General features: G+C 42.9%; 1 protein-coding gene across 3 annotated transcripts in view; it reads left to right on the forward strand.

Moving 5' to 3' along the window:
- NDFIP1 (Nedd4 family interacting protein 1) overlaps nucleotides 1-11,783 on the forward strand; it is a 40,646-nt gene extending 28,863 nt beyond the window's left edge. For 2 of the 3 annotated variants that reach the window (XM_048488607.1, XM_048488606.1), the window contains exons 7-8: nucleotides 2,837-2,942; nucleotides 10,857-11,783. In XM_048488607.1, the coding sequence (XP_048344564.1) occupies nucleotides 2,837-2,940 (104 nt within the window). In that variant the 3' untranslated portion in view covers nucleotides 2,941-2,942; nucleotides 10,857-11,783. The remainder of the gene's footprint in view (nucleotides 1-2,836; nucleotides 2,943-10,856) is intronic. The other variant, XM_048488605.1, reaches the window with a different exon arrangement.
- The last annotated feature ends 12,346 nt before the right edge of the window (nucleotides 11,784-24,129 follow it).

The following is a 24,129-nucleotide window of genomic DNA, read 5'->3' on the forward strand; positions in this document are numbered from 1 at the left end:
TAGGACTTTCTGTAGTCTTTAAAGGAATCCTACCATCTAGTAGAAGACTTAACTATTTGTATATCAGATAGACATACATTTTTGGCTGTATTGCCCAGCTGCTAGTCTTGTTGACCTTGAATTGACATTAATGACGTCAGCTATTGCAGAACAGGAAATTTTGCAAAACTGTTATCATGAGTTCTTATCTGTGATGTGAAACTGCTGAATTGTTAATAAAAACATATTTCATATTAAAATCAGCTTCCTTAGCAGAGGATTTTGGGAAAGGTAGCTAATCTAAAGATTTTTTTTAAGCATCTTTTTAACTTTCGGATTTTTCCTCTGTCCCTTAAGAAAGTAGAAATCATGATTAAAATTAGAATTATTAAGCACCTACAAATCCTTTTTGAAAACAAATTAGCATGGTTCCTTACGATATAAAGTATTGCCTTGCTTGAGTATGCAAAGCACATAGATAAGAAGGTCAGATACTTACATATTTCCACAAAGTCCCTTATTAACATTTTCTAAGTAAACTTGACAAAGAAAAGGACGTATGCTCCTAAGGATCAATAACTGTTTAAAAGGCAGTAATAAATGAACAGTTTTCTTATGGAGGAAAATAAGCAATAGGGATCTCTGTTGGAGCCAGTTCTGTTTTACTTGTTCATCAGTTATCAATAATTGGGAGTGAGCAGTGAAGTAGCCAACTTTGAAAATGACACGAATGATTCAGGGTGGTGAAATCTAATGTGGATTCTGAATTCTGAATAAATGAATAAATGTTTATTCAACGAGGGGAGGCAAGGGAGGGGAGGAAGGGAGGGAGGGGAGGAAGGGGAAGGGAGCCTGGCATCTGGACATGGCCAACCCACCCTAGCAGAGGGAGGGGAGGGAGGGGGAGGGGTGCCATGCAAGGGAAGGGGGAGGAAGGGGTGGCATGCCATCCTCCACTTGCTTGCCACCCCTTCCTCCCTCCACTCATTTGCATGCCACCCCTCCCTCCCCTCCCCCTCCCTCTGCTAGGGTGGGTGGACCAGGTCCAGATGCCGGGTCCCCTTCCCTCCCCTCCCTTGCATGCCACCCCTCCCTCCCCTCCCTCCCCTCCCCCTCCCTCCGCTAGGGTGGGTGGGCCCCCTCCCCTCCTGTCCCCTCCCTTGCATGCCACCACTCACTCACTCACTCCCCTCCCCTCCCTCACTCCTTTTCCCTTGCATAGCACCCCTCTCGCTCCTTGGCCTCCCCTCGTTGGGACAACCCAAGTGATCAAGTGGTTGAAGCTCTCCTATGAAAAAAGGTTAAATAGTTGGAAGGTTTTTTCCCCACATTGTTTATTTTATTGTATTTTTCAAAATGTATACCCTACCTCCTTGCTCTTGTAAGGGCTACTGCAACAGTCACCCTTCACACCTTCTATACTTTACAGGTATGGAAACCACTTGCTCAGGTTTCTTTGCGCCTTTGCCCTTCAGTGACTGAGGTGCCTCTAATAATAGTAGCGTAAAGTAGAAAGCACTTTATTTCAGCCCTGTTCACACCGAGAAGGTGGAGGATGCCCGTTGACTTTTATCTCTCTTTTCCGCAGGCACTCCCCTCACAAGGGCACAAATAAAATAAATGCTTGAAGCAGATTTTAACTTCATCAAAATAACAGATTTATTAAACAGACAGGAGATGGTAAAGGGATGGAATATTAACTTGGAGATTCTCCCCTACCCTGAACAGCATCACTTTCAATGTTTAAACTGGGGACCTCAGATTCTCCCTTTAAATCCATGTCGAAGCGGTGGATTTAAAAGGAGAATCTGGGGAAATTTGGGGGGTGCCTGCTGTCAGGGGTGCAATTGTTAAGCTAGCAGCACCAAACTTTCAGGGTATCTTTAGGAGACTCTCCTAATGATACCACCCAGGTTTGGTGAAGTTTGGTTCATGGGGTCCATAACATTGGGGTCCATAACATTGGACCCTCAAAGGTATATCGCTAATCTCCTATTAGCTCCCATTGGAAACAATGGGGGATGGGAGCACCCCTTTGGGAGTCCATAACTTTGGACCCCCTAAACCAAACCTTACCAAACTTTGGTAGTGTCATCCGGAGAGTCTCCCAAACAATCCCTGAAATTTTGGTGCTGCTAGCCCAGGGGTTGGCAACCCGCGGCTCCAGAACCGCATGCGGCTCTTTCAGCCGTATACTGCAGCTCCGCGTGGCCTGGAGGTCGGAGGTGTGGGTGTGTCCCTTCAGCCCTCCAGAGCAGCGCTGGAAGGAAAGGTGAGTGGAGGGGCCAAACCGGAGGCAGCTCCATGCGTGAGGGCGCCACTTTTCGCGTCCCTTCCCCTCACCTCTCCTTCCAGCACTGCTCTGGAGGACTGGAGAGACACACCCACGCTGCCCTCCAACCCCTGGAGGTCAGAGGGTAGCATGGGCGTATCCCTCCAGAGCAGCCGCCATCCCCCCTCTGCCCCTTCTACGGAAAGATGGATTTTATTTGTGAACAACTGAAATATAAGTTTATTTACATTATTTACTTTATTTCTATAGCACACTTCCCTCTCCATTAGGGACCCAAAGCAGTTTCTATCCTCTTTATTTTATTGCTCCAGCAGCCCTGTAAGATCTGGTAAACTGAGAGTGTGTGGCTGGCCCACTGTCACCCAGCCAGCTTCCACGGCAGAATGGGGATTTGAACAGGGGGCTGCCAGATTCTAATTCAATACTGTAACCAATATACCATGCTGACTCTCAAAGTTTGTGCAGCTATATGCATGTGATTTAAAGCACTTTTGTTAATTTGTATACTGTGAGACAGGCTTTTAGAAGAAAAACGTATAAAATAATTGTGTGCTTTATCCTTAGGCTTTCTCCTGTTCCTCAGAGGATTTATCAATTATGCAAAAGTTCGGAAGATGCCTGATTCGTTTTCCACTCTTCCCAGGACTAGAGTTCTCTTTATTTACTAAAGGTAATACGCTAGTGAGCCTTCTATAATTCCATTTTTTGCCTTTGCTTGACAAAAACTTGGAATTGTTTCTTCTATGCCTTGTAAATCTATTTTATTTGTTTGGAAGTCTCATGTTGTTCTGATTGTGACAGTGGTCAGACTGAATTAAGGTTCACCCGTTCCACTGAATATTTTTCTTTCCCAAAACTTTTCTTTTCCTATAACATTAGAAGGCACACAAAAGGAGCTGCAGAGAAGCTTTCCATGCCAGTAAACATTCTGAGCACACAGCACCACATGTGCCAGAGGCCATCAGAAAATTAATATTTGAAAATAATTGTACAAAGAATGTTGATGTTTGTTTGTTTTTAAGAATTAATGTTTAGCAGACCAGCTTAAGGGTTTGGAACCACAGTTTGTATGTACTCATGGGCAATTATAGCTAGTGAAATAAAACGATGTGTTGGGATACAGCCTGCCTGTCTCCCTCTTCCCTTTCACCCCAATGGGCCCCCTTCCCTCCTCCTGCAGACTGCCAGGACAGGTCCTGCTGACCCCAAACTCATTCAAGGGAGAAGAGTCAAGTTGGTAGGAGACTTTCTTGCCACTGCTGAGTGAGCTGAGGACACAAAGTGCAGCTCCATGTCCAAGCCCGGTGGCCTGGTCTGAATGCAGGCTGCCAACACAGAACCCAGAACTACACATCAGTGGAAGGCTGGAGAGGGTGGGGACAAAGCCAGAGATGCTGGAAATGATCTGAGCTTCTCGAGGAAGGCCTGGTACATTGCAACTGTGATCTCCACTCTCCATGTTTTCAGGAGCTCATGTGGGCTGAGCAAGGGAGGTAGAAGGCAAGGAAGGCCAACTGTTGGATAACCATGGATAACTCTGGGGGAAGACCAACAATGCATTAGCAGGAATACCTAAGGAATGGAAAACACCTGGAAAAAGGAGTGGGAACAGGAACAGGAAGACAAGAGGGGACTGGGGGAGGGAGAAGATAAATACTCTAAGCAAGGTTCCAGCTGGGGAGGAAATGGGAACATCTTAGCTGAAGAGTCTCAGCAACCAGAAAGGGAGTGTCCAAAAACGGTGAGGCAGATACTTGGGCAACGAATGAGCCTGCTGCTGATCTCTGTGCTCTGAGGCCTATAAAAGGCCCTGCCTCATGGCACAGGCCCCATTCAGCCACTGGATGCCAGAAGTATTTTCCCGAAAATAAGCCCTAATGCATCTTTTGGTGCAAAAATTAGTATAAGACCCTGTCTTATTTTTGGGGAAACACGCTATTGCCTTCCAACAACTTCTAATCTATATCCAAACAATGTATTTATGATGATGTCTAATAATATATTAGCTTGTCATTGTTTGAATGATGTAGGTGCAACCACGGAGCTATCTATAGACAAAACAGGGGCCATAGACTACTCAGGCCACCCATATATGCAGAAGGATGTGATGCTGTAATTTAACAACAACAACAACAAAACACTTAGAAATTGGCATAGTAAGGACTGAAAATGCTTCAAAAGGAATGCAATAGTGGGAGCAATTGAGTGTCAGTTAAAGGGGATGGAGCTGGGGACAGAAAATCAGAAGACATGAAACTTTTAAATCCTTACCAGGGGAGAGGTTTGAGTAAGTGCAGAGAGATTTCCAAGTTAATCCTTCTTCCCCTGTGATCCCTTATAAACCCCTAGTTAGTGTGCAAGTAATATCAATTTGAAGAGACATAAGCAGTGGTGGGATTCAGCAGGTTTGCACCACTTTGGCAGAACTGGTTGTTAAAATGGTGCTTGTAAACAACCAGTTGTTAAATTATTTGAATCTCATCACCAGAACCAGTTGTTAAATTATTTGAATCCCAACACTGGACTTAAGGAACTTATGATCAGGTTTGTATTGCTGTGTAAAATTAAGAGCTGGAGCTACAGCGATCACCACAAACCCTGCTAAGGAAGTAAAAAAACATGGCCGTAGAATATTATGACACTATTGCTTTGCCTTTCCCTTCACTGGAATCTCGGTAGAGTTTGAGAGAACGAAGAATCCCCTACCTTTCTTATTTCTTTTTTAAGTTCCCATCTCCTTGCTCAAAAAAGAGCACCTCTTACTAGAACAGTCCTCCTTAGAGCTTATGCTCTGGAAGTATGAGGCGGCTCCCAAGGTGGGTGGGGAGGTATGTAGCATGACCAGGAAAGAAGAAGTGACTAAGAGTCCTGTGACACCTTGCAGTCTAGCATCTTTATCATGGTGTAATCTTTTGCAGACTAGAATCCACTGCATCTGAGACACAAAAAAGGTTCCATCACAATTAACTTTAATGAACAAAACTTTTAGTGGCCTGCTGTAGCCATCTTAGTTTTTGGATGTCAGGTGTAATTCACTGATGTAGGGAAATTTGATGGAGTCCATCTACGTCCCAGAGTGACACCGGTCATCAGAAGATGCACGAAGATGCACACAAATCCGCCCTTACCCAGCAAAGGCAACTTTTCAATACTGCCTTCTCATTTCAGGATGGATGTGAATAACCAAAATTCTCATATGCAGTTCAGTGCTGGGTTCATTTGATGAGTGGAACTGGAGCTAGAGAGCCAAGCATCTTTGGTATCTTCTCTGTCTCATTCATAGTTTATGTGCAACAAAAGGCCACATTCAAATAGTTTTGTGTGAGGACTGCTGTGGGCTGACCTGCCAGACTTATGGTGAGAGGCCAGCATCTTAGAATGAAGTTAGAAAGGGGGCCCTGAGTTGAACATATTTGATCAACACTGTTCTGGAGGCATTACATAAAAATGTTAACCAAATGGTGTTCTGGCCAGGGCAGTAGTGGCAACATGAAACGTTAAGCTGCATGTTGTTAAATTGCACCTTAATTTCTTTTTCTGCTTTTCTTTTTTGTGAGCCAGTAACCACACGAACTGTAAAAGGCTTGCCTTTCTTTCCAGAAGTTAATGAGATGCATAGCTAGACCACCCACAGACTGAAGACTTCTTTAGCAATGGTGAAGCTCTTTTTCAAAAAACCATCATGACACGGGCCATGTCAGAAACGCAATTGGCACTGACCACATCAGAGCATTTGAACTGGAAAAACAATACTCTGTGGTTAGGCGTCTTTACTTCCTTAGCAGGGTTTGTGGTGTCCTCTATAGTCCTGGATCTTAATTTTACACTGAAATACGAGCCTGATCTTAACTCCCTATAATTCTAATGCAGAAAGGCCATATGCACAGCCAGATCTGTTCTGTTTCTTATGTTGGGACCAGTAATTATATTTTTGTTACATTCATTTCCTGATTTTATCTTTTTTGAATTGGAGCTACTTGGTTTCTTGTGATTATTATTTACTTATGGTACAAGAAGGCAAGCCTGACTGCATTCAGTGAGACTTAATCTCAACTTCCGTGCAGCTAAAACTGTGGCTTTATTCTTATTTCCATGTGAGAAATCGTTACCCAATGCAGTCATAACACTTAGGCATAGTTAAAAGATTGGGAGCCAGCTGCAGAGCTTCACACTTCCTGGGACAGACAATTGCCTTCTGCCTCCTGAATTAGGATGTTTTCCTAGCCTGGGCTTTAGCTCCTAGATCAGACCTGGGTATTATACGGCCCGCGGGCCACATCCGGCCCACCAGATGACCCTGACTGGCCCCTGCTTTAGAAGACCCCGTCGTCAAAATGGCGGCCAGGAGAAGCGGCGCGAGACTGGGATTATAAAAAAAAACCCCTCTCTCGGTCATTCACGCATGCGTGCGCACTTCCCCCTCTTGGGAGCCCCGCTTTCTTACGCAGGCGCGGTGTCAGGAACAGACAGGGAGGATCGCGAGAGAGTTTTAAAAAGGCTGTAGTTCTCTCCCCACCCTCGGAGCCCCGCCACATTGCGCAAGCGCCTTGAGAGGAAAAGGTGGCGAGGGTGGCGAGAGCGAGTGACTGTTGCCATGCGAACTGCTGCCGAAGGGCAAGGAGCGGGAAGGGCTGACCTGAGCATGCCCCCTCTGGACGGGGGGAGGGCCCGACCCTCCACAATATTTTCTGTTTCTTATGCGGCCCCATGGAAAAAAATAATTGCCCACCCCTGTCCTAGATTATTTTATTTACTCCTTTTAAAAATATTTATGGCCTTCCTGGATTACAGGACTCAAGCAGTATGCAGATTTTAAAATCATAAACCATCTAAAATCATAGCAGTCATGCAACAAATCAAAACAAGGCAGAGAATCATGTTGTTACAATAAACTGTAACTGACAGTCCATTCTTGGTGTCAGATCTCTAAGCCTTATTTGGACACCTTAGCCCAGTTCCCTGAACACCTGAGAGTAGATAGGCATTTCTTACTGCTCTTGAGCAATCATTCCACAAAAGAGGGGTAGCTACCCCTCTGAACATTAGTGCTAGGGGGCAACCTCAAGTGAAGCAACCTCAAGTGAAGACCTGTGTCTTCTCTTTGTCCCTTCCATGGCAGATGGTTGGCTGGTGTATGAGGCTGCTGAACTAGATGGACCTGCAGTCTGATACAGCTGGGATCTTAAATTCTTAACCAGTTAGGAATCATGCTACATTCTGAACCACTTGCAGTTTTCACATTTTTTCAAGGGTAGTGCCATGAGCAACAATAGTCTAGTCTTGAAGTTTGCTTTAGCAAAGCCAGGTCTGCTGAGTCCATGAAAAGACAGAACTTCCATGCTACATGCAGTTGAAATAAAGCTTTTCTTTTGCCATCTAGTTTGCCTGATTTTCTAATAGAAGGACCAGATTGAAGAGGATTCACAAATGGTTAACAAAGAATTTTAATGAAAGGCTCTCTCAAATGCAGTTCCCTCCATTTCACATAAGCATCTCATAATCAGCATCCCCTGCCTTCTAAGGATCAAACGGAATATTCTCTCTTTCCCTCAGTCATACACTGTTTCAGAAGTGGGTGCAAGATGAAATAGTGTTAAAAAGGGTGGCATTAAGGTTTAATGAGTACCCCTTAGTTGATGGTAACAGAGCTTAATGCTCATTCAGAAATGAGAAAAACATATACTTAACAAAATACTAAGCAGGGGAGCAGCTTGGGAAGGAGCAAAAGAGGCAGGGTGTGTGTGTGCCTTTCTATGGCCTGCTCCTAGTGCCTTAGCCTTGCTTAATAGAGACACTGCCAACAGCCCCTTTAAAAAGCCCAGCTTCCTTTTTTACAAAGGAGTGGTGGTAGAGATTGATCAAGTATTGAAATTGTAGTTTCTTAGTTTGAATATCTAACCTAGATAGTTTCTCAGGTAGTTTCTCAGTCTGAGTATCTAACATAGCTTGTCAATTAAAAATATGTGCTTCTGTGTTACAGAATAGCTGTATTGGATACAAACATTATAAACCACAGCATTGCATGGAACTGCATTTAGTTTATTGAGTTAAGGAGATATCCAATAAAATCAGGAAAAAATCATCAAGAATGTATCAGGAACATACGAACATAAGAATCATGCTTATGTTGGTGTGGCAACTGCTCCTTTTTAAAGTTCATTAGGTTAGACTGGATGTGTTAAACTGAATGGTAGAACATTGCATATAATTGCTTTTCAGATTTCTGAAAATGAAATAAGTTGTTTTAAACGAAGGCGCTGATGGTGTCCCAGAAACTTTAGCATTGTACACTGCAATCTTTTGTTTGCTTGGACTGCGGCTTGCTTAAGATGTTTGGATATGCAATGCTCCAGGGTTTTTTTGCCAGTTTAGAATTAAAAGAAGATTTTATTAAAAGAAAAGTCTGTTTCATGTCATCCGAAACACCATAATGGCAATCAAAGGCTTTACAGACCAATAGTAGTTAATAAAAATAATGCTAGACAGATAGGCTTTTAAAATACCTTGAATATAGTCAAACTTTTTAAAATTAAAGACATTTCCTAAATCACTATGGCCGTTTCCGCACGGCGGCGGAAACGGTGAGGTCGGCGCATTGCGCGCCGACCTGAAGACGCTGGGACCGTCTGCATGGACGGTCCTTGAAGCAGCTGGGCAGCCGGCGCCGCGGAGCGCCGGCGCCCAGCCGACCCGGCCTGTCCAGGCCTCCGGCTGGCGTCGCCGGAGCCTGAGGTTTGACGTTTACGCCAGCCCGCGCCTTGTAGCGCCTGGAAGCAGGCGCGCAGGAACCAGGGGGGCGTGTCCCCAGGAAACCTCGGCGGCGCTCGCCGGAGGCCCGTGGAGAAGGTGAGTGCCGGGTGGGGGAGGCTGACATGAAGCCGCTGCCGTTCAGCTCGGGTAAGCGGTTGGTCATGCCGGCGTTTCCCCAAAAAGAGCGCTGGGAAGCTACTTGGGAAACGCCACCAGGTCGGGCCGGAGCGGCGTTGAGAGCGGCTGCGTTGCAGCCGCGCCCCCTGTGCGAATGGCAGCCTGGAGACGGTGTTTTTACCGTCTCCAGGCCGCCATGAATTGCCCGTGCAGAAACGGCCTATATGTCAAACTGAAACTTCAAATTAATGACATACTGAAGAACACAATTTATGTCCTGTTCTCTAGTGCTTGTGTGAAAAAACATTCCAAAGTAATGTCCTCAGACAGACATGTACACAGCTTTTCACTGAGGCTCACTGAGTATTGCGACAAGCCAGTGTTTTGAAATTCATGTGTCCTTAATTAACACAGTATTTTCATGGGTATAATGTATATCCAAACCCAAACAAGTTATTACATATAGTCCACAGTAATTTTATTGTGGAAGGGTTAATCCCATATGTGAAAAACTTTGAATCAGTCCCTCTGTTCTTAAAATGAGTTTACAAATGGTATTGAAGAAAAAAATCTGCTTGTCTTTGAGCTACAAAATCTTTAATATCTGAATAATGATGAGGACTAGAAACTTTCATTTATAAAATGAAAACGAATTGTCTGGTTTTAAGAGGTATCTTTGAGCTGCATTAAAGAATATAGTGTTCGTATAACTTCTTTACAAATAGGAATACCTGACAAATAATTAAAAACATTTAAATAAAAGTTGCATTAAAAACTTTTAAATAAAATTCAGTTGGTATAGGAGTTTGTGATCAAGTAATTTAATTTCTGCCTTTGTGCAGCCATTGAAGGCACAGGTTCTGTCAGGACAAATGGTGGCAATTATTTTCATGCATTTTACTTGCCTAAGCAAAAGAATGAAGAAAGCTTATAGGAAGAAAGTAGATTCCTTTGAAATGTGGAGTTGGAAGAGTATGTTACGGGTACTGTGGATTGCAAAAACAATACCAAACAAAAAAGTGGGTTCTAGATCAAATCAAGCCCGAACTGACCCCTAGAAGCTAAAATGACTAAACTGAGAATATTTATGGTCACATTGTGAGAAGATGAGTCACTAGAAAAGACAATAATGCTGGGAAAAGTTGAAAGCAGCAGGAAAAGAGATGGCCCAACATGAGATGAATTGACTGTAGAAGGGAAGCCATGGCCCTCAGTCTGCAAAACCTCTCATAGGCTGTTAACAGTTTGGAAGGACATTGGTTTATAGGGTTACCATGAGTTGCAAGTGACTTGACAGCACTTAACACCCACACAAGGAAAAGAAAGGCTGGATCAATTTTTGCTTTTAAAGTTGTCCTAATGGTGGGGGATTATATTGGTTTAAAACATGAAAATTTAACCTGAAATAATCATGGAGGAGGAAACAAGGTCGCTGTTTATTTCCACTCTGTTCCAGTGCCACACCAGGATAAGGTTTATTGATAAATTTGTGACTGTAAAACACAGGTAAGGGGAAAGGCAAAAATCAGAATACAAAATAGTAACCTGGGGGGTGTAGGTTGAGCACTGAGGACATGAGGGGACGTAAACCATGGCATTATTGTATTGTCTCTCATTATTTGTATGTGCCAAAATACTTCTTTGTGTTTTTCGTGACCTCCTCCTCTAGCTAAAATAACAGCTCTAACTAGACTTGTGCTGTTTCCATCTTTCTCAGACAGATGTTTTCTGGCAATGTCTTCCTGCATTAATGAATCCTCCCTCAGATAGTCAGTGGACACCTGCAGGAAGCAAATCAAGATTCTGAACACAGAAGAAAAAAAATAATCACCTGCTTTAAAAGAAATAAAGTACTGTTGAAAACAGAAGCATTTCTTTCTATTTGTTTCTAGATGTAAAATTTTTAATAGTTTAATGCAGAACTCCTGTAATCATTGATTGAATCATTAGTGGCTAATGTTTGAAATGGCTCTTGCAATCAAGTCTGTGATGTTACTAATAAAGCCTTATAATAGTATTTGTAGTCATTTAAATAGCATGAGCTATTGCCCTGTAGCCAGAAGGGGTCAGTGTTGCTTTTTTGTTCTACTTAAAAATGAACTTTGAATATGTTCTCGTAAGATATGTAATAATGCTGGCCATTGCGAAGGGATGTTCTCGGAACTTTAGAAAATTGTTTTGACTGTATTTCTGCACATAGTATGTATCTGTTGTTAAAATAAATTGAAAACAACCTGGAAGTAAAACTTTCATGCACAATATGAATGTTTTAAAAGTATGATCCTGGAAGAGTGTTGTTAAGAGGATAGCACAAGTATTAATGTCTGGTAGTATGCATTCTTAACTTTGCAGTACATATTACTTTGATACTGCTAATTTTGAGTAGGAACCCTCACACTGGTGGTGTTAAATGGGAAGATTTTGATGCTATGTTGTGTAAAATCAGAATGCATCACCGTCTGTGTTGATGTTAGGACTCTGGAAGTAGTTCCTAACATAGCTGTATTTCTGCTTTTTCTAATATCTGGTGCAGTTCAATATAGATTAATGTCCACTTCTGTGCTTTCTGCAAAGCAGTATTTCAGAGTTTTATTATGTTTAAACTGTAAATATAGCAGAATGTTAATAAATGCCACTTATATGAGTAGGGTTTCTTTTGCTGTACATAGCTGTTTGCTCATGGACCTACTTGGTTCTTAACATAGCTTTTTTTCTGGAGCAAATCTTGGCTGCCAGATCTTGCATGTATGATGGCAGGGACCAAATGATGACCTTGTGGTTGTCCCAGCAGATGTATCATCAGTATTTTTCATATCTAAATGAGGCCATCAGAAGAGCTGCATCTTCTAACACAGAACCTTCTTCTGTGTTAGAAGTCACCCCAGTACTTCATTGTTCTAAACTGCTTCATGATGTGGCCTAGTGGCCCATCTCACTCACTAGCTTGACTTGCTAATGGATCCTCCAATCTGGAAGCATTGGGCCTTCCTGAAGAGTTGTTCACAAATATCTTCCTGACCTACCCCAAGTATGGTGTGTGTGTTATTTAACCTGGAGACCAAATCAAGTGTCAGCCTCTGTGAATGCGATTTTGGTGTGGATATGCCAGTGGCATTCTTCCACTGAAGGAGGAGGGATACTGTGGAATAATTTGTCATTATTAACAGTTCATTGCCCCTTATTTTTGGACATTAAGTATATTATTGTAATTTCTTTGAGGTCACTAGGGTCCCTTCCCCTCTTCAATTTACACACCAATTCCATACAAATTTGCTTGAGAGCAAGCTCTGTTGATGAATATGCTTGCCTGTGGAACTCTGAGTATACTTGTGAGGGCACCACTAGGGTCCAGCACTTATGCACAAGAGAGAGAGAGCGATGGCCTTAGGGTTTTTTCCTCTTCCCCCTGGGTGGTAAGTTCAGACATTGCCAAAATGGCATAGGAGGCCTGTGTGCCCACCCCCAAACTGATAAGGAATTCTCTTCTTGTCAAGGACTAGGAGTTCTGGTGTGATGTCCTGAAGATACCTGTGGGAGGGAGATGCAGGATGCTGCCATGTTCCTGGGCTGTGGCTTTAATACACTGAATCTGGCCTGTTACCTTCTTGACCTAAGGGGCTTCACAAAGACTGCTTCAAAAAATCTCATCTGCATTTTGTTGACTTTATCTTAATAGCGCAAATGTATCCAACATTTTCAGCGTCATCCCAATATTTTTAGCGCATCAGCAGGCTCTATGAGGATGCTGACCTTTTCTCAACCAGCTATGACAAACTTTGTTGCAAAACATTTCCTTTGCAGGTCTGAAATTACCTTCTAAGATTCTAACACAGTGATAGGTTTGTGATTTCTGTCTAGGTGATAAGTAAGGAATGATAAGACTAGGAGACTTGTTGGTCTAAAAGTTTTATTGTAACTTAACAAGTCAGAAATGTTTTTGTTACAATATGAGGTCACAGTTCAATCAGTAATGTTGCTATCCCTTCCTGTTTTATTGCAGTTTTGAAGCTTTTGCATGCTCTTACTTGAAAAGGAAGCTTAATTTATTTTAAACTGTGATGAATAATTTGATCAAAGGTGTTTCTCACAGCAACCTTTTTTGGGGAAGATGGCTTTTCTCCCAACAAAAATGCCAGGAAAAAGAATGACCAACATATATGGTTTTCAAAGGTTTTTAAAAATCATTTGGGGGGGGGGGTGTCCTACAGCATTGCAATTTTTTTCAAAGGTGTCAGATCCCCTCTTTCCCTGATTGTTTCCCGAGAAATTTAAATGAAGCATACCTGACATCGGTGATATTTGACTGTCTTGGGATGGATCTCTGGAGAAGATTGCTTTTTTATTTGCACAGAGGGGCTGATTACTTACACCTTTAGCTTTGACTCACATGCCTTTTTAAAAAAAGTACTAAGCTTCCTTTGTAGTGGTAACAAAAGTGCTATGATGATTTTTGCTATTCCTATCTGAACTCGACTGTTATGTAGCTTCTGCACTTAAGAATCATGCAGAACTTTGAACTCTATTTATGTGTACCTTTTCTTTGAATATTTCATGTCTCCCCTTGTGCAGAGACCTCCTTTTTAAAAAAATTATCATAGAGTCGTATTACATCTAACTCCCGTCCAAACTAGAAATTATTGTTCAAAGAAAAGAATAATGTCTTTTAAAACTGGTAGGTTTTTTTCAAATACCTGCATTTAAATGTTTTTCAGTGATACTGTAATTGGAATTTCTTTTTTTTAAGAAAAGCAAAATAAAGCCCAACATTTTAAATGTAAAGGTGGGGCTGTACAACTGATCATGGTTCTGAGCTTTGCTGAGACTTTCAGATGCTGGTTGGTCACTTGCTGTCATGTTAGTTTTTCAGAGGAGCGGCTGGCTTCCTTTTTCAACCTCAGGAGCCAAGAATAAATTGACTGCAAGATGGAAAGGAATGATGATCCAGCCATTTCCTGATGCTGCTCATGGTAGGAAGCGTTTCCCCCTAAAGCTCTGCTTATCACATTCCTTGAGTTCTTTGCAAAAAAGGAAGCGATGTCTTGTGAACGAGATTCTGAGGAAAAAAATCCTCTTTAAATAGTTTTTTAAAAAAAAAATTAAAGAAAAAAAACAGATTTACAGCTTAGGAATTCCTGGCTCCTACTTCCTTAGTGTCAGAAAAGGATTATCCAAGCCTTTCATAAACTAAATAAATCATTATTTGCCTTTAAGCAAATAATTGAGATTGTCTAGAGTCAAGTCATCTCAAACGGGGTTAGCATTTGATTTTATTATTTTTTCATGAAAAAATTTCCTTTGACATTCATTTGTAAGTGAACTGCTTACCTTCTTTCAAACTGGGAACTGAGGAAAACATTAGCAAATCCCTTGTAAAGTGTAAGGCACATCTAAGGACTGGAGTCAGGCACATCCGAGTGTGGAGAACAAGGCCTCAGGTGATGGAGGAAAGCCAAATTTGCATCTGAATACTATCACAGAATAGTAAGGGGACACATAAAGTCAGCCAAAAAAATTCCTATGAGAGTTCACAATTAGATTTCCATTTGTGAGAATTATACATGCTCCCATTTGCCTGAAAGAAAGAAAGGCTGGTAATTGCAGAGACATAAACTAAAGGGAAAAGTTATAATACTCTGGCAAATCCTCTTTTTCTCTTTAACCCAAAAAGGTTTATAATAAAAAAAATCACATCATAAAATGTATTTGACTATTTGAATTTCAACATGGTTACAGCTGTTGTTTGGTGGCTTTCCAAACTCAAACCACAAGCTGTTATTTTAGTTCAAATTCTACAGCACAACAAAGCTTCCTAAGTTACTCTTGGGCTTTTGGTTCCAAGAGGTGAAAATGTCTTCTCTCCGCTTAGTAAGAGGCTCGTGAGATGGCGAGGCTATTTACCTCCATGCCATAAAAAACAGACAGCTGTCCATGTTCACACAGTAAAGTTCAATTAAAAGGGCTTGGCTTTTTTTTCCCTCCAGACAATTGACTACGGTACCTTTGTTGAAAAGCTGGGCAATTTTTCAAGAATCTATATGCTTCACGTACAGAGAAAATTTCTAAAAAGAATTGGCATATCAGTGGCCAATGTGATCTTGGCCTGTTTACAGAATATCAGTCTTATGGGGTAGCTCACATATGAGTATAGTATGAACCAGAAGATCACAGATTTGATAGCTAAACCAAACAAGTCCAATGGCATCTGAAAGACTAACAAAATTTATTCCAGCCTAAGCTTTTATGAGGTAGAGTTCATTTCATGAGATCCATTGGAGTGGAAATACATCATGGTGATTTGTATACACAGCAGGAAAATGGTGGGGTATTATGAACTTATGAAGAGAGGCCAGTTCAAAGCAAGATCCTATCCAAAGAGTGATGAGTTCATTCAGTTGCTGGCAATTGTAACTTCCCTACTCTGAGAAGCATTTCTCTGCCAGTGAGGTAAACTAAGATTGCCTTGCCTGACACTAGGTGCTCACAGTTGATGCAGCATACAGTATGCAAACTGGTATTGCTTCTAGCCAGCATGACACATAGAACTGTATAAACTACTATGTGGACTAGCTCTTTAACTATTGCATATGTGAGCAAGAAATAGTTTGGTCTGACGACGCCCTCCCCCAAATGCTGGAGCATTTTGATAAATGCCACCTCCTTGTTCTAACCACTCTGATGGGTATGATTGGTAGGCATTCTCCTCCCACAGGATGCTGTCGCAAGGTAAGGCAAATCTGTCCTCTGAGAATTCCTGTTGGAGGCATAAGAACATAAGAAAGAGCCTGCTGGATCAGACCAGAATCCATCTAGTCCAGCACTCTGCTACTCGCAGTGGCCCACCAGGTGCCTTTGGGAGCTCACATGCATGATGTGAAAGCAATGGCCTTCTGCTGCTGCTGCTGCTCCCGAGCACCTGGTCTTCTAAGGCATTTGCAATCTCAGATCAAGGAGGATCAAGATTGGTAGCCATATATCGACTTCTCCTCCATAAATCTGTCCAAGCCCCTTTTAAAGCTATCCAGGTTAGTGGCCATCACCACCTCCTGTGGCAGCATATTCCAAACACCAATCACGTGTTGCTTGAAGAAATGTTTCCTTTTATTAGTCCTAATTCTCCCCCTCCCCCCAGCATTTTCAATGTATGCCCCCTGGTCCTAGTATTGTGAGAAAGAGAGAAAAATGTCTCCTTGTCAACATTCTCTACCCCATGCATAATTTTATAGACTTCAATCATATCCCCCTTCAGACGTCTCCTCTCCAAACTAAAGAGTCCCAGACGCTGCAGCCTCTCCTCATAAGGAAGGTGCTCCAATCCCTCAATCATCCTCGTAAATAAAGTCTTCTCTTCTCTGCATTTTTTCTATCTCTTCGATATCCTTTTTGAGATGTGGCGACCAGAACTGAACACAGTACTCCAAGTGCGGTTGTACCAAACTGCTTTATATAAGATTGGATAAAGAAGCCTTAGCAGCATTTTTTTCTGGTTTTGAGAGGCTGTGCATTCTTCTAGCTGTTTTCATCATTTTTACTTAAATTTCATTATTTTACTTAAAAAATTTTTCCCATGTAAAGTCCCATGTAAAAACAGTCACACCCCTGATCTGTTCAAAATTCTGTTTAAGCATGGAGGCATTTGCAAGATTGTTATGGATAACACTTATATGAACACTAAATATGTAAAGAAGAAGAAAAGATTACTAAGGTAATCCTTTTATGGTATGCTGGTTTTGAGATCCATTGCTCAAGATATAAGCTAGCTATGTAATTCAGCATTTGCTTATTAGTGGCTAGATTGCTTCCACATAACATGGTTCCACATAACAGTAGTCCCCCTTCCAGGTTTTCTATGGCTCTAGTGCATTGGTGCCCAAACTTGTTTCATAATTTTTCTGGAAAAACCATGCTCACCATGGTAACTCAGGGTCTGAGATCTGTGTGAATGATAATGTGCAGATTTTTCACTCTCCATGTATATCTGGCACCATTTCCTCTTGTGCCCACCATCCCTGCATCACCATTGGTAGTAGATATACAGTATATACAGATATATTCAGGTATCACCTCGACTGCTCCAAAGGGCTTTCCCACAGTTGGTCTCCGTCTCCCTAAGAGTATCATTTGGGGGAATGTTTGGGGAGGGAAAAGTTGTGCTTCTTAAATGGAAAATCCAGGAAAACCTGGATCAAAACCAATCCCAAGTGGGTAGGGTTGAACTCTGCTAGTTTCCTATTTGATGGGAGTTCTAAAGTGAAGGGACATTAAAAGCTAGGGTGTGAAGTCCTTTGTACCACCTTAGGTTTCTGCTTCACACCTCATTTTCCTAGTGTGTGAACCAGGCCTTCTACTCTTGTTCTAGCTATTGAGATTTCCAAGCAAGCTGAAATATGAGTCATGTTTGATACTCAAAGGATACAGAATTTCTGAATTACTTGATAATGGCCAGAGGATGTGGTTGTGTGATTACATTCTTAGGGAGCTTACTCAAGACAAGAAATATAAGTGTTACTTCAGTCCTATTAACTTTGTCCTATGAATTAGTGCTACCTTTTTCTTTAACAGCTGTATGATTTAAACATTACTGCCTTAGTTAAGCTGTCAAAGACATAGGAGCCTTGATAAAGCAAAGGGACGACCCTTTTTCTGAGCAAGCAAGTAAGTCAATAGGATGTGGTGTAAAAGTAGGGATCCCCAGCCATTTTGAGCTTGTGGGCACCTTTAGAATTCTGACATAGGGTGGTGCACACATCTGCAAATTGGCTGCCACAAGAGGTGGAGCTAATTACAAAATGGCAGTTTCAAGAGGCAGAGCCAGCCACAAAATATCAGTAAGAGAGGTTATGAATAACTCTAATAGAGCCTTTTCCACATTTCAGCCCGACGTTCTGTTTAATGCGAAATGCAATAGCTCCCACTCCCTGAAGAGAGACAGAGGCCCAAAAGGGAGGAAAGCAGTGGTGGGATTCAGCAGGTTCGCACCACTTCAGCAGAACCAATTGTTAAAAGGCTGCTTGTAAACAACCAGTTGTTAAATTATTTGAATCCCACCACTGGAGGGAAGCAAATTGCTGGGATGGTTGTTTGATAGCTGTTGATGGCCTAGGCACTCCCCATCTCACTCACACCACTCACAGGCCTTTTATGTCAAAAACCCTGTCAGAAAATTAATATATAAGCTGCCACCAAAATCTGAGGTAAAAATATAACTTAAGCAAGGCTTTTGAAAGATAAACAAAACTAGATTTTATTTTACAAGGTTCTCTTCTCAGGTTGTTGTTTCAGAGAGGTACTTAACTGTTTCTGGTTTCATTAGGCAGATATTTTTTAGAGGTTACAGAGCAAATGCAGGTTCACTTAAATTTCTGTTTCAGGTACTTATAGCTTCACTGAAATATGGGTGTTTCAGTTTGCAAGATCACTTCACTTAAATATGGCTGTTTCAATTTCCAGATAACTTCACACATGTACAGGTGTCTCTGTTTAGGGTAAATCTTTTCAACATGGTTCTGAACACTCACCTAAAATTCCCACCCTTAACTCCAAAGGGAACTCACACTGACTTCGGACAGATTAAGCTCTGGGGTTTCACCAAACCTGCACTTAACTCTGCCAGTTAAGCTAAACACATCCTTATGGGCTCCACGACACCAGTATCAAGGCGTGGTCTCCTCATGAGACAATAGCTAAGCCCTCTCTGTGGTCTTAGGAGTGTCCCTGTGAAATCAATTTCCTCCTTGTTTCCCACCCACACCAGGCCTCCTAGCTTCTAGTGAAAACAAGGCTGTGAGTCTTTGAGATTTCTTTGAGAATAATAGCCCTCTAGCCGTTCTCCCTCTGTCTCTGGCTCTCTCTGCCTTTAGACACAATCTCACTGACGGAATCTGAGGACAATTTGTGTGTCACACAAGCTCACAAGCTGCTTTCAGATCTCTTGATCTGTTCAAAACCTCCCCTCTTCTAAACTGCCATGCTTTTCCTGTTTTTATATCAGCCAGAACAGCCTATTTGTGGCTGCTGGCTACTGCATTTCAGCCAGCCAATCAGGTGGCCTGCTCTGGCTGAACTGCACCTTTTCAGGTTAACCATATAAAAACCTAATCCGCCACAAGATACCTTTAAAGATTGGCACATTGTTTAAAATGTCTGTTGTCCCCACACAGTTTATCTTTAGTCACACTGTGAAAATCTTTGTGCTGTCATGGCAGCTTTAAAAGATCTGCACAGCCAATCAGAAGTCCTGCTGGGCAAAATCCCTGCATATTTTCTTAAAATACTTGGTGTTCACTAAGAAAGGAGTTAGCAGCTGTTATGGCACCTATGGTTGCCATGTTGGGGCCCATTATGCTAGAGAATGATTACAATGGCTGCTAGTCCACCCTTAACGCCCATACTGGCTCAGCAGCCACAGCTACTGTGGCTACTGCACTACTGAGTCATCCATGACATCTGTGATCATTCAAGTGGAATGAGTTGTCTAGCTCATTTTCCAGATGCCTTGGTTTTAAAATATTAACAGAGATCCTCAACATCGTTAACTCTGAGGACAAGCACCATAAATTAACTATAGTGCTTCTGGGGTGCTGGGTGGTTTCTGGGCTGTATGGCCGTGTTCTAGCAGCATTCTCTCCTGACGTTTTGCCTGCATCTGTGGCTGGCATCTTCAGAGGAAACGTCAGGAGAGAATGCTGCTAGAACACGGTCATGCAGGCCGGAAACCACACAGCACCCCAGTGATGCCGGCCATGAAAGCCTTCAACAATATATAGTGCTTCTATTTTTGTTATTTTAAAAAATCTAAGTATTTTCAGACATGTGATCTGTTTTAATATGATGTATTGTAGCAGCAGATCTTGGTTGACAGAACTGTCTTTCTAGTTACTGTTTCTGTCACTATCCCCCGCAATTGCCAATGGCCATTCTGGGTAGATGTTGAGGACATGTGGTGTTGTGGGGTTTCCAGACTGTATAGCCGTGTTCCAGTAGCATTGTACCACACAGCTGGAAACCCCACAATACCCCAGTGATTCCGACCATGAAAGCCTTTGACAATACGTAGAGGATAAGTGTAGATGATTCTTCTCTTGCTATAGCTCAAGACAAGTGCATCACAAATAGCTGTTGTTCAAGAGGGATACATCCCTCTAATATGAAGAACACAGCTCCACACACTCTTTCCTTATAACTGCTGGTATCATAAGTTATGAAAACATGCTGTCAAATTTATATGAATTTGCTACTTTCCCTTTTTCTAAATGATCACCCCAGAAGCTTTAAAATTAAATGCAATAGTATTGACTATTGGCTACCTCTAACTGCAGCCTGAAGAAGTAAGCCAGCAAAAGCTTCACCTTCTGAATGCTCACTAGTCTTTGTAGCTGTTAAAGCTATCCCCTTTGGGGATAGAGTGGTCTATCAAATAAAATAAATAAATAATAATAAACCTCTGGAGGTCACCCAGGCATGCCGTGTCTACTTTGGGTGGGCCCTCACCTCTTGGAGACTGGTGGGAGAAACTAAGAGGATGGCAATGACATCAGACTATGAAATAATATCAGCCGGTGCTGTTGTTGAGCTGTTGATGTGTTATCATATCTGGTGTTTCACCCAGATGTGATGTTGGCATATAACTCAATGTCATTTCCAACTCTTGCCCTCTCCCCAAAGTTCCTGGGGAACTTTGCCCTCTGCCAAGAATTGCTCAGTCACCTGTCTTCTTCAGACTTACTACAACAAACATTAGTGGATCCAGAATGTTTGCCAAGTGCAAAGCAACTCAGAGCCTTAGCCAGGTGGCATGCTATGCTTGTGCAAGCACATGATATTGTAACAACTCCTGTGATTTAGCAACATTTGCAGCACAATGGGAGAGATAGTCACAGAGACACACTGCACAAAGGGACCTTTGTGTGTTAGCCCAGTAGTGTTCAAACAGGCTTTGCCAGAAGCACCAGGGACCTAGTATCAGCACTTTATCTCTGGCTGTGTTTATTCGCACCTACCAATCAGCCACATGTTTACCTTGCATTGATGGTGCAAAGTTTAGAATTTCAGGTGGGTCTCAGCAGTGCAGCCTCAGTTCTCTTCCTGCAGCAAACAACTTCTAGGTGGGTAGAGGTGTGTGTGTATGTTAGGGGGATGTTCTGTATAATTAGTCAGGTGTGTCTTTCTCAAGCAACTTTATTTACCTCTTCCTGGGTCTATTTGTCTTAAACGGTTTATTTAGGAAAGGGCTGAAAGAAACCTACATTGACTTAGCTATACACTGCGCCTCTAACAAAACTGTCTGTTTTTATTCTGCAAGGTCCTCTTTGCTTTTCTGCCTTGTTATTATTTCTGATGATTTACCAAATACTGATGCTAGATAGTAAGAATGGCAGGTTATGGATGGGATGTGAGGAGTCACTATAAGCATGTCCAAAGGGTTTAAATGCTTTTCTCTAGCTAAAGGGGCAACTGCGGAGTGGGTGTGGGCAGATCAGTTGTTTGGATGCTCCACTTGTAGCCACTAAAGGAAGCAGGACAGAGCTAACCCCTACTTTCAAGATGGCGCAGGGCATCTTCCAGGCAACATGGGATCCTATTGAAATCAGTTTTGCTTCTGTGCTTTTTGGTAGGCATGATAGCAAAAGGAAAGATGCTTTCAAAGTGGTGGCAGCAGATGGTGCAGGGGCAGGGCATGTGGATGTTATTCCCACCTGTTCCTATTCTGCTTGCTGCTGCTGTTGCTGCTGCCGCCGCCGCCGCCGCCATCTGGAAGCAGCCCCACTGGAAGAGCTGACTTTTTACTGAACATATTCCTCAGCTGCGTGGCAAAAGGCATGCTTACAGTAACTCCTCACATTCCATTCATAACCTGCCCAAAGGCTCCCTCGTCAGACTTCATCCTCCCTCGGCCCTGCCTATGTCATCAAAGAGGATGACGTGGGTGGGGCTGGGGGGGGCACCCAAAGTCTGATGAGGGAGCCTTGCCATGCAAAGGAAGGGGAGAGAGGGAGGGGAGGTAGTGAGGACTGGCATGCAAGGGAGGGGTCCTGGCATCTGGACATGGCCCACCCACCCTATCAGAGGGAGGGGAGGGAGGGGGAGGGGTGCCATGCAAGGGATGCCCTCAGCCCTGCCCATGTCATCAAAGAGGACGACATGGGTGGGGCTGGGGGTGGCCAAAGTCTGATGAGGCTCTGGCCCTTCTCTGGTCAACTCTCTGGTCACATGGGGGCCCCCCACATGACCGGAATGGTTGTGCCCAGGAACATGGGGTACCCCATGTCCCTAGGCAGATATGCCTCTGGGGAAAGGTCCTGGGAGAGGAAAGCAATTCTGATATTTTAATGTTGCTTCTGAGTGAAGTCCCAGAAGTGACATCACTCCTCCATCAAAATGTCCTACAAATCCTCAAAATCCTGAGCGGATTCCACATGGGCCAAAACAGCGGTGTGAAAATGGTGTAAACCCTTTTACACCATTTTAAGCCATTTTGCACTGTTTTCACACTGCTGTTTTTCACCCATGCAGAATCCGCTCTAGTGTAAATAGCATGGAAATTAGCAAAGAAATGAGGAGAGATGTTCCCCACTCTGTTGTCCTTCAGCTAATGACCAGAGCAAAGGGAGGGGGGATTCTCCTACCCTTAGCGGGCACCTGGCAACTCTACTGTTTCCCACAACATTTTGCCAATAGAAATCAGCTTCTCCTATGCTTTTATATGTTCAGAGGGGGACAGTAACTTACAGTGAGTACCTGCCTTTTTCAGGGCTAACTGAAATGACACTGTCATAGAGTTACTGCTAGAAAAAACAGATTGGGAAAGGGGGAAAGGCTGAATCCTTTGCCTGTGCTGTGGCTGGCCCTGATCCATTCCTACCTAGTATAGCTCTTGTTTAAGGAGATGGAACAAAGATCTTCTGTGGGGCGTGTTTTATTTCATATACTGGCTTTATACATCATGAGTCTTATTCAGCTGTGAAAATCAGTGGAAAGATTTTTCTGACATAAGTGGCAGCTGGATGTATTGTCACGTGATTAAAGTCTTGTATATAGATATTGCTCAAGTGGGGGCTGTAGAAGAAGATGCACCTCTGATTGCACTGGAGATGACAGGAAAGGGGGGAAGGAGAGCCTCTGCCATCCAGATGTGCCTGCCCATGTCTGCATGCTTTCCCTCTGTTAGGAAATGAACTAATGAGGATGTGTTTTGGAAACTGCAATTCCACTCAGGAGCCAAGAAGTGGTTCTTGCACAATCCACTTTACTGGAGTGCAAGCAGAAGTCCTCTTCTGCCCTCCTCTTGGTGTGGGAAGGGCTGTGCTAAAGAGGAGCAAGGAAAATGAGAGGAGAGCTGCAAACAGAACAAATGCAGAGAGCGGGAGAGAGAGAAAGGGATTGGGAGACAGATAGTGGAGAAAAATGGAGCAGGGGGTTATGGGAGGGAAAAGCACACGAATGGGAGAAAATGGGAGCAGGGATGGAAATTGGGTGAGGCTGGATAAGGCCAGGCCTGATGGAAAGTGGTGAAAAAGGGGAGAAGAGGGCAGAAACGTGGAATGAGGCTGAGCTGACTTCTTTGAAATGAAATTCTCAAGCTCCTGGATCTTTACAGACACCTTGAGGTCCTGGTGTTAAAAAGAGATACAACAATCTAGTTTTTATTCAGCCTAGATTCTGAGGAAATTTCTTAAGAGGTTATGTGTGAACATGGTGGGGTGAGGGGGTAGCAGTTAATGAATGCAGATATTTGGGTTCTACTCTAGGGTTGCCAGTTCTTAGAGATTTGGGGAGGGGCAGTACCTGGGGAGGGTGTTTAAGGAATGCGATGCCATACAGTTTGGTCTATGAAGCTGACAGTTCCTCTAGGGGTCTCTGTAGTCTAGAAATTTCTAGAGTTATAAATTCTAGAAGACCTTCAAGCCTCACCAGGAGGTTGGCAACCATGTTCCACCCTATGTCCAACTGCTCCATCATTTGGAAAACAGCTCTGCTGAGTATGATTTCTGGGG

The sequence above is a fragment of the Sphaerodactylus townsendi genome, linkage group LG03 (genome assembly GCF_021028975.2).
Source record: "Sphaerodactylus townsendi isolate TG3544 linkage group LG03, MPM_Stown_v2.3, whole genome shotgun sequence".
In the NCBI taxonomy this organism is placed as follows: domain Eukaryota; kingdom Metazoa; phylum Chordata; class Lepidosauria; order Squamata; family Sphaerodactylidae; genus Sphaerodactylus; species Sphaerodactylus townsendi.